Source organism: Cheilinus undulatus, linkage group 7 (assembly GCF_018320785.1).
Source record: "Cheilinus undulatus linkage group 7, ASM1832078v1, whole genome shotgun sequence".
NCBI lineage: Eukaryota > Metazoa > Chordata > Actinopteri > Labriformes > Labridae > Cheilinus > Cheilinus undulatus.
Window position 1 is genome coordinate 36,216,111 of NC_054871.1, and position 10,302 is coordinate 36,226,412.

Consider the following 10,302-nt stretch of genomic DNA (forward strand, 5'->3'; position numbering starts at 1 on the left):
TACCATTAACCCTTAGATGCATGAGTGACTGGACCCTACACTCTTCAAGTGGGTCAGAAATGACCCATGTTAGAAAATGTATATTTTGTTAACAATGAGTCTTTTTTACACTTCCCTGCATTATAAACAGGGGATTATATAAATGGAAATTAACGCATGAGGGAAATAGGGATAAGGCTTACTGAAACCAAAACTACCCCAAAGTTAAAAAATATGAAAGAACATAAAAGTTTGGGGATGAGACAATTTTGAATTTTAAGACCTTTTGTAAGTTGGACTAGGGGGCGTTTCGTGCATTCTAAAGTTTTGTACTCCAACACAGTAGGTGGCGGTAATGAGCCTGAAGCCGAGAGAGTGGAAATATGAAGAAGAAGAAGATATCCGGCTTCCGGTGTGATTGTGAAACATAGCGCGAAATTCAATAACAACCGCACTGAAGATAAACCGAGGGAAAACTGCTGTTGCATGACAAGCTATACCTTGGTTAACCTTCCTTTTACGTAACATTGTTTTATTTCACACAAACAGCATACTAACACACCATTAACCCTCAGTAAGTGTTTTACAACGACTCGAACAGGAGCGCCTTTACGGTAGAGATGAAGGAGTTAGAGCAGCTCACTGTTTCTGGGTAACAAGAGGAGAACAGCTGCGTTTAAGGGGGGAGCCGAGGAATCTTTTCATAACAGCCATCCTCGAGGGCACAAGGAAAATGGTAAGCAATCCCAAAAGTCAATATGTATTTCAGTGTTGCTGTTAAAGGTATTTATCAGCTTCTAATACGAGTTGGTTTCATGTTTCTCTGTGACAGAGAAGGAGCCTGGCCCCCAGTCAGATTGCCAAACGGAAGCAAACAGACGATTCCAGTGAAGATGACGAATGGACGTATAAAACTGTAAGTAAGCTTATGTAGTAAATGTTAAAATCATTGGTTATTCAAAGCTTCGTTGGAACTAACGAATCTAGCTGACATCAGAATATTTCAATTGTTTTCATCATCAGTGCGCTGATAGACACCACTATACGAATAAAATGGTGATTAATTTGTCAATGAAATATTCTCTTGCTCACTTACTGTGCAAAGAACTTCTTTAAACATGTCATGAACTGTAAGAAATCTCTGTCCTGTATCAGCTTATTCCATAAGTTGTTTTAAGAAGAGGGTTCCTGCAGATCCTTGGAAAGTCTTGAACAGTCTTGAATTGCACATTTGAAATTTAAGGCCTTGAAAAGTCTCAGAAAGTTAGAATTTTAACATTGAGAGGTCTCATCACTTATATGATTTTAAACATCTTCCTCCACAAATTGTTGCAGAAACATTCTCCAAGTTTCAGGGAATTCAGTGTTGGATGTTCAAAATTTCTTGGGGGACGACCCCAGACTACTTTCTGATTTCCTCTGGCTCACTCTGATCACATGCACTCTGTACTGTTGTCAAACACTAGTCCAGTTCTCTATAATCTGGGCTACCGGGTTGCCTACTTCAAAATCCATGAAGCCCACGATTGTTAGGTATGAGTATCAAAATCCCATACCAATATGGTACTGGTATGAACACATCTGATACCTACTGGATCAAATTACTACACACATATCCATACTTCATTTCGATACCCCGCCAACCCAAATGAAAGGCAAAGAATTCAATATGGAATTTGTATGATTTATATGCCAAGTTACACCGGGTTCCTTTTTGTTTGCCTTGTCCTGTCTCGGCATCTTAGAAAGATAGTTCTGAAAATCTTTGACAGTACCCAGACAGCTTTTAGTCTCCTGCTCACTTTTTTCCCTCTCAAAGTATTGATTCAAGCACTGTTTAGGCACCGGCACCATATAAAAAGCATTACTTTAGCATCGGTATCAGAAAAAGCCCAAACAGTACCCATCCCTAACCCATGTTGTAACAGGTTTAAAAGCATTCCTCTGCTTTCTGCATTCTGCTTGGATATTTAAATTGCTTAGAATCAGCTCAGCATGCTTGCTGAAATATTATGATGAATATCTGTATACAGCATTTTGATAGAATAGAGGCATTAAATGTGCCAAAAATCATCACATTTCTATCCTCTATCCCGTTTGACATTTCATTAACAATTGATTAAAGAAAATTCAGCTCTGGTCTGGTGTACCAAGAAATCTCATGCCTTTTATTTTTGACCATTTACTGTGCAAAAAGTGGTATTAATCTTTTTCAGTTCAGGTCTTCAAAATGTTCTTTAAAAGTCCATAGTCCAAGATATATTGTCCCTAATTTTGCCACTTTGAGAATATGGTTTATGTAAGTACGTTTTCCTAATGTTATCAAGCTGCCTTTTCCAAAGTCACTTGTGAGGAAAGTAGTGAAAGTATTGAAGAAGAAATGACAACATTCATAATATCTGTGTGAGCATTGGTGTGTGTTTTCTCTGCAGGAGAAAAAAAAGAAAAACGATAAAGAGATAAGAGAGAGCCATATTTCCCCCTTCAGAAAGCCTCTGACACAGCTGAACAACCGACCCACTTGCCTTGATGGTGAAAAACACGTAAGTGTTGGGCTTAAATTTTGCTCACTGGTAATGCATATTATGCCATAACAAGGCTCATCGGTTATAATCCTTTTCTACAGGAGGCATTTATTCGAAGTATCCTCTCGAAGCCGTTTAAAATCCCTATTCCAAACTACACAGGTAACATTTTTTCTTTTTGTTCAGGGTTGTAGTTCATGTTTATGTCCAGTACAAAAGGCAAAGATATACATATACTTCCACTCATCTCCATGTGATTTCTATGCAGGCTCTTTGGGAATCAGGGCACTTGGTCTAAAGCGTGCTGGAGTAAGAAAGGCACTTCATGATCCCTTTGCTGAAGATGCTCTCGTCCTTTATTCACCTCCAACCCTGAGCGCACATGACCTGATCAAAGCTGACAAGTAGGTTTAAGCACATAGGACCATTCCTCCATTGGAGTCTTTCACGTCATCTTGAGTGAAAAGGCTTGATTGTTTGTTAGAGCTTTACAAGCTAATTTATATGTCATTTACACAGTGTGCACTTTCTTCAGGCTTTTGTTTTAAGTTGTCACATATGGTGTGGATTTGTCTTGAAAGTCAATACACAGAATCATCATTTTTTTAGGTTGAGTAATCAGTTGTAGTTTTTGGAAAAAGTAAACTCTTCAAATGTTTAATTCTGATCAGATGTCTGAGTTTATAAACATAAATTTCCTCTTGCTCAGCTTTCACATACTACGTAGTCTTAACTGGTATTGCTAGACAGGTTCTCGGCATTTTTACATGAAAAGAAACTTTAACAAGATTATTCTTTGTTCTATCCAGAGATAAAGTACCAGTCCATGTTGTTGTGGATCCAGTATTGGGAAAAGTTCTCAGACCCCATCAAAGAGAGGTAAATCAAGATTTTGTTTTAAAAGTCATCAAAAAAATAGTAATAAAATTCAATGCATTAACCAGCTATCATAGTTTAACACTTAATGGCTGCCTTTTGAATTACTAATGCATGACTGTTTTTTTTTTTTTTTTTTTTTTTTAAAGGGGGTGAAGTTTCTGTGGGAGTGTGTGACAGGCAGACGTATCCCTGGATCCTACGGCTGCATCATGGCTGATGAGATGGGTTTGGGGAAGACTTTGCAGTGCATCACACTTATGTGGACTCTTCTACGCCAAAGCCCTGATTTTAAGCCAGAGATAGACAAGGCTATTGTGGTTTCACCTTCCAGTCTGGTACGCAACTGGTACAATGAAGTTGGGAAGTGGTTGGGAGGACGTGTCACACCAGTGGCCATCGATGGGGGTTCAAAGGACGAAATCGATAGACAACTAGGTAGTCTACCTTTCCCTTTTGTGTTGTTGCATATTCATATTATTTGTTATTATATTATATAGTTTATATAGACACACAGCAAAATACTTTTATTTGGTAATTTATTAAAGCAATATGCTATATCTAGATTGTTATCTTTTGATTGTTTAAATATGTAATTTAGGAGCAGTGTAGCTGTTTTCCAGAAAGTGGAATACCTTCATAATGCCTTTGTGTTCTGAAATCCAGTGATTTTAAGGTTTTGTTTCATTTTTGTTCATATTATTATGTCCATCAACAATAATGATAGGATACTAAATAATGTGTCGGGTTATCATCAGAATAAGCACATGCATAATATGTACAATTCATGCCAGGTTATCTTTTTTAACTTCCCTTTTCAGATCTCCAAATTCATACAAAGTATGGATTTCATTTTTGCACTTGAAAGGGGAAAAAAACACAAGTGGAAAACCATGAAGCATTTTTTGATTTCTTCTATGCTAAGCCTCTCTTTGTCTCTCTCTTGAGGAAAAATTAGCCCACTGAGAAGGGAAATCCAAAGGTGGGGCCGTTAGCCTTGGAATCAGAGATTCTATATAAGCAGTGCAGATTCTTCAATTTTGTCAATCTGCTTTAGGTTAGACTTTGTTTTAGTGGACTTGGGTAACATATGCTGCTATCAGTCGTATAGTGTCAGCTAGCTTAGCAACACTAATTCATAGGTCACAACCAGTGACTACAACCTATAAAATCCTTTGGAAGATTATTTTTTGACCTTTTTGTACGTACTGTAGGCATAACCACCCGGTTGCCCCACACATGGTATTCTTTCCCTTATGTCATTTTCAAGATTATTATCTATTATATCTTTCTCTTGAAGTCATATTGTAATTAAATAATGATAACTGATTTGTGCCAGTGTTGCTGAATATTACAACAAATGTGTTGTTTGTCTGCTTAGTAATGGTTCTCTGTTATTTCTAGTGAACTTCATCTCTCAGCATGGGTTAAGAGTACCAACACCAATCTTGATCATTTCATATGAGACTTTTCGACTGCATGCTGAGGTTCTACACAAGGGCAAAGTCGGTCTTGTCATCTGTGATGAGGTATTTAGTCTCATGCATTAAGTATATGATCTGTAAAACATTGTTGATTCGCGTGTAACATCAGCTGTTTGTGCTGCAGGGACATCGACTGAAAAACTCAGACAACCAAACGTACCAGGCTCTCAATACAATGAGTGCCCAGAGGAGAGTCCTGATTTCAGGTACTCCTATCCAGAACGATCTGCTGGAGTACTTCAGTCTGGTCCACTTTGTTAATGCTGGGATCCTTGGTAAGCAGCCCCATACACAAAACAAGTAGAACTGAACTGAATTATTCCTGCTGTTTGCTCTTAATGTTTTGATTTTTACCTTTGTGGCAGGTACCGCACAGGAGTTTAAAAAACGGTTTGAACTGCCCATCCTCAAAGGACGAGATGCAGATGCTTCTGATAAAGACAGACAGACAGGAGAGGAGAAACTCAAAGAGCTGATCAGCATCGTCAACAGGTGAGCTCACATACAGGCTTTAATTCTCCATCATTTTCACTCCTTTTTCCTTTAAAAGAATTAGAATGCCTCTTTTTAGAATTATATTTGTCAGTATTAGTAAGAGAGACTTTATTATCAAGTATTTTCCAGCAGATGTCTAATTGTGTAAAATATTTCAATTGTTTTTTGTTTTTTTTTCTTTTATTATTTGTGTTGTATTGTTTATGTTGATGTGACAGTTTAAATTTTAACAATATTCATAAACGCTACCATTATCCTTCCTTCACAGGTGTTTGATTAGGAGAACCTCTGATATCTTGTCTAAATATCTGCCTGTGAAGATTGAACAGGTTGTGTGTTGCAGGTAGGTTGATGTGCATTTTTTCCTTGTGACAGGTTTTGATGCAAAAGCCAAGTTGATATACATTAGAAAGTTTTTGTGTCTTTTAAAATGTTTTTTTGGTATGAAAATACACATTAGGTTTCTGTATCTTGGTTTTACTGCCGTTATGAATGATTCTTATTTCAGTTCCTTACTTAATAAAGAACTGGGCCATAAAATCAACAACAATTTATCAAATTTTCTTAAGGGCTCAACTATCTTTTGGATTCTCAATATTTTATTTTAGTCCCTTTATGAAAAGCTGTGTCATTTAATCAAAAGTCTTTAACATACTCTAGAAAAATTTCTTAAATATACTATGTAAGACGAATGCCTTCACTAGCATTTACTCATGACCTAAATGTTGACTGAACTGAAATTTATACCGATCTCTGAGCTACAGACGAATCACAATCCATGTTTAAAAAGTTTTTAGAAGTCCTGTACATCCCTGCTCTATTAGAATATGATATGGAATTACAGTTAAAGACATATATTTATTAAAACTCAAGTGTAGTAATGACTGATTGTGACTGTTTCCTGACAGGCTGACTCCACTGCAGAAAGAGCTGTATAAACGCTTCCTAAGGCAAGCAAAACCCATCGAGACATTACAAGAGGGAAAAATCAGTGTCTCCTCCCTGTCCTCTATCACATCACTTAAGAAACTTTGCAATCGTAAGTGCTTACGCCAAATAAAACTCTATTTATAATTCTGCAAATTCTAATTGATCAACAGAAAGACTCCTCTCTTTCTGAGTCAGTTTTTAAAGTTTATTTCAATACATGTTGCAGCATTGCACACGGTCTTGAGGAAGCCTGGTATATGGAAGTTTGAATGAATATTTGAGTCCTTATGTCTAAAATCTAAATCTGCACATTAAAAGATGAAATAACCCCTGTTTTGTGTCTCAGATCCTGCTCTTATCTATGAGAAGTGTGTGGCAGGTGAGGAGGGCTTTGAGGGGGCCCTGGATTTGTTTCCACCTGGCTACAGCACTAAAGCTGTGGAGCCTCAGCTTTCTGGTAAGAACATGAACTAGACAGCTCAGTACAGATAAAAATTTGATGCAGATTTACAGTCAGTCTGTGTTTGTAGGATGCCAGTGCATGACTGAAGTTGTCTCAAGACACTTTACAAAGAGGGCAGATCTAGAGTCTTTGTTTTATTATAAAGACTAAAAAGCTAACCACCATGAGCCCAGCACTAGTTGTATTTCGCCTCGTTACAGCGGTGAAGGAAAACTTTAATGGGCAGGGACCTCGAGCAACCAGACTCATGTTGACAGCCATCTGCCAACACTAGGAGGAGGTGAGGGAAAAGCAAGAAGAGGGAGGAGGGGATGCAGATAGAGGGACAAGAGAAACAGATCAACAAATTTAAGACAAATTTGTGTCTGACATGACCATGAACTTATCTACCAATTTGCAGGATATGGCTATAATGTCAGTAATGATGGCAGCAATATGAGAAGCCATGCAAACTGATCATTGTAACATCAACATTAGCAAAGATAATGGTAATGAAGAGAAAATATAAAATATATAAAGATGATTATAGCAATGCAAGTTAAAAAGTTTTTAAATCCACTTTACGATTTGTAATAATAATAATAATGTTTATGAAAAACAAGCCCTAAAAGAACAAATACCATCTGTGTTCCTCATCATCTCTTGGGTACTGTTAAGGGTCTTTCTGCTCATTAAAGCATCACTATATTGGTTTTGCTTCAGCTTTGTCGTTGTTATTGTTCCACCAGCAGTAGGCAGATGTTTTCAGGGAAAACTCTCATGACCCAAATGCACATCTGTACTCCCCAGCACTGATTGCATTTTTGCAGATTGTGGTTAGCGTGTTGAAGTATCGGGATGGTGGAGAACACGCCAAAGTAAACATGAGAATGGATATTGGATTTATTCTCATCAGATATTTTGCCTTTTGCTTATTTTGCTGTTTTTGCAACAATTCCACTAAAAAGTCAGAATAAAGGCAGTGTCTGTTCTGCATCTCAGCTATAAATTAGTAAATGTTTGTCATCTCTGCATTTATTGGACAAAGTTTTCTGTTCTGTATTACAGGGAAAATGCTGGTTCTTGACTACATCTTGGCAATGACAAGGAGTACAAGCAGTGACAAGGTGGTTCTTGTCTCAAACTACACTCAAACACTGGACCTCTTTGAAAAGCTATGCAGATCTCGAAGGTGATTTTGGAGAAACCATCCTTTAAATGTTTTTGTTTTATGTGATTTGGCAGTGCCAGTGAGCAACAACTCTCCTCTTGGTCCTCTGTAGATATCTCTATGTCCGACTGGATGGCACCATGTCAATCAAGAAAAGGGCCAAGATTGTGGAAAAATTCAATAGCCCATCTGTGAGTTGAAATCTGGTAAACTCTACAGGAATCTTTAAACATTATTTAAACAGTATCTTAATCCATCTTTTCATTTCTCAGAATCCAGAGTTCATCTTCATGCTGAGCAGTAAGGCTGGTGGATGTGGCCTGAATCTTATTGGTGCTAATCGCCTGGTTATGTTTGATCCTGACTGGAATCCAGCCAATGACGAGCAGGCAATGGCTCGAGTGTGGAGAGACGGCCAAAAGAAGACCTGCTACATCTATAGGCTACTCTCTGTTAGTGCAACACAACTCATAAGATACAGACATAACGACTAATAGACAATCTAAACCAGTAGTTCTCAACTGATCAAAGTACAATACACTAGTACAGTAAAATATTCATCTATGGAAAGAAGACTTCTCCCACACAATAGATTTACTCAGCAAGCCAAGGGCTGCATAATCAATGTTTAAGAGCAACAATGTGCTTTAGGAAGCTGCAGGCAGCCTGTCTGTAGTGTTTTTATCTTTGCTTTCTGTATTTGCTCACAGACGGGAACAATCGAGGAGAAAATCCTTCAGAGGCAGGCCCATAAGAAGGCACTGAGCAGTTGTGTGGTGGATGAGGAACAGGACGTGGAGCGTCACTTTTCTCTTGGAGAACTCAGAGAACTGTTCACTCTCAACGAGGAGACCACCAGTGACACACATGACAAGTAAATTCAACTCTTACACTCTGACAAGTAAAATAGAATCTCATCATTTATGCAGTTATATCTGATTGAAGTACATGATAAACATTTGGTTAAGGGATTAAACACATGACACGGGCAATCAAATTTAGCACTTGCATGACTAAAACTGCCCACTTGATATAGGACAGGAAAAATGTGCATTCTGAAAGTATATCCTGAAAGTTTAACCATAATTCACACATTTGTACAACAGTAGCTTTAATTTTTTCAGAGGAACATTTATCACTATTTACATGTATTGTAGTGATTTTTATTCTCATCCTCTCTTTTGTGTTGCTCCTAGATTTCGCTGTCGCCGCTGTGTGAATGGCAGGGAGGTTCGGCCTCCAGCAGATGACTCTGACTGCACCAGTGACCTTTCCCAGTGGAACCACTGCTTTGACAAGAAAGGCCTCAGGGACCAAGTGTTGAAAGCCTCCTGGGATGCTGCTGTGTCTTTTGTCTTCCATCAGCGCTCTCATGAGGACCAAAAGGGTGTATTATAGCAAGAGGAACATATTTCCATGTGTACTGTAAATAGTGGTATTTATTTACTGTTTATTTCTGTTGATCTTCTTTTGTATTGACAGAAAAATAAAGGAGAATCATTGTTGTTGTAGTCATTAAAAATGCAAATGTAATCACAAATACAGAATTGGGGCTTCTTCTTTTTTTAACACTGATATTTGGTTTTCCAGTTATGAAGAGTCATGTCAAAATGCACATAATGCTATTTGTTGCTCTGATTGGTCCGTCATGAGTGTGACAAACAGAACGTTCCTCCAGATACCTTTCGAGAATTTTTTTGAAAGTCCTGCCCTTCCCAAATGCTTTCTATGGGAGCTTTCCCAAATGAATGGGAAATACATCCATGCAATGGATATATAAAACAGTCAATCTGGCATGTCAGGTTAGCAGATAACTGCCAACTGGGCTTTATGTTTTAAACTTTTGGGATCCTTCAATTCTCAACCCACAGATTTAAGGGACAGCACAATTACAGACCCCAAAAACCAATCACTCTGCCCGAACACACAATTCATTCAGGCATTTTAACAAGCATCCTAGATGGTTGCAATAAGCCATATACTAGGATTAACCTAGTCTTGCTAGTATGCAGTTGGACTCTGCAGGACAGTGCTTATCTTTACTTATTATCTTGTGTCTGCTTTTATTTGGCCAAAGCAGATATCTAAGTGTATGTAAAGGATGGAAGCCTTACATGATCCCTTAACATATGGTTTAGGATCCACCCATCCTTTGTCACAACTTAAATTATGGCACAAATAATGGTGGGTTGAAGAAGATAGTGATCTTTGAGTAGATTTTGTTTCTGTCTGTTTAAATTCTATGAAATAAATTACGGGAAGTCTACTGTTCGAAATCCACCAGAGCTTTTTCAACATTAGAAAAAGGCTCATGAAAACATTTGATAGCAATGAAGGAGCAGGAAAAAATGGTTGACAGGGGCAGAATGCAATAGATACAAAAACTACTAGAAAATGACA

The 10,302-nt window shown here is 37.9% G+C and overlaps 1 protein-coding gene across 1 annotated transcript; it reads left to right on the top strand.

The window, feature by feature from the left end:
• The first annotated feature begins 387 nt into the window (after window positions 1–387).
• Window positions 388–9,430, top strand: rad54l (RAD54 like). Its single transcript, XM_041790691.1, has 18 exons — window positions 388–715; window positions 812–895; window positions 2,412–2,522; window positions 2,606–2,666; window positions 2,773–2,908; window positions 3,314–3,383; window positions 3,530–3,818; window positions 4,785–4,909; window positions 4,989–5,139; window positions 5,230–5,356; window positions 5,628–5,702; window positions 6,268–6,398; window positions 6,636–6,746; window positions 7,800–7,923; window positions 8,015–8,093; window positions 8,175–8,354; window positions 8,613–8,776; window positions 9,099–9,430. The coding sequence occupies exons 1-18, from the start codon at window positions 713–715 to the stop codon at window positions 9,298–9,300; spliced, it is 2,223 nt and encodes a 740-aa protein (XP_041646625.1). The 5' UTR covers window positions 388–712; the 3' UTR covers window positions 9,301–9,430.
• Window positions 9,431–10,302: the final 872 nt, after the last annotated feature.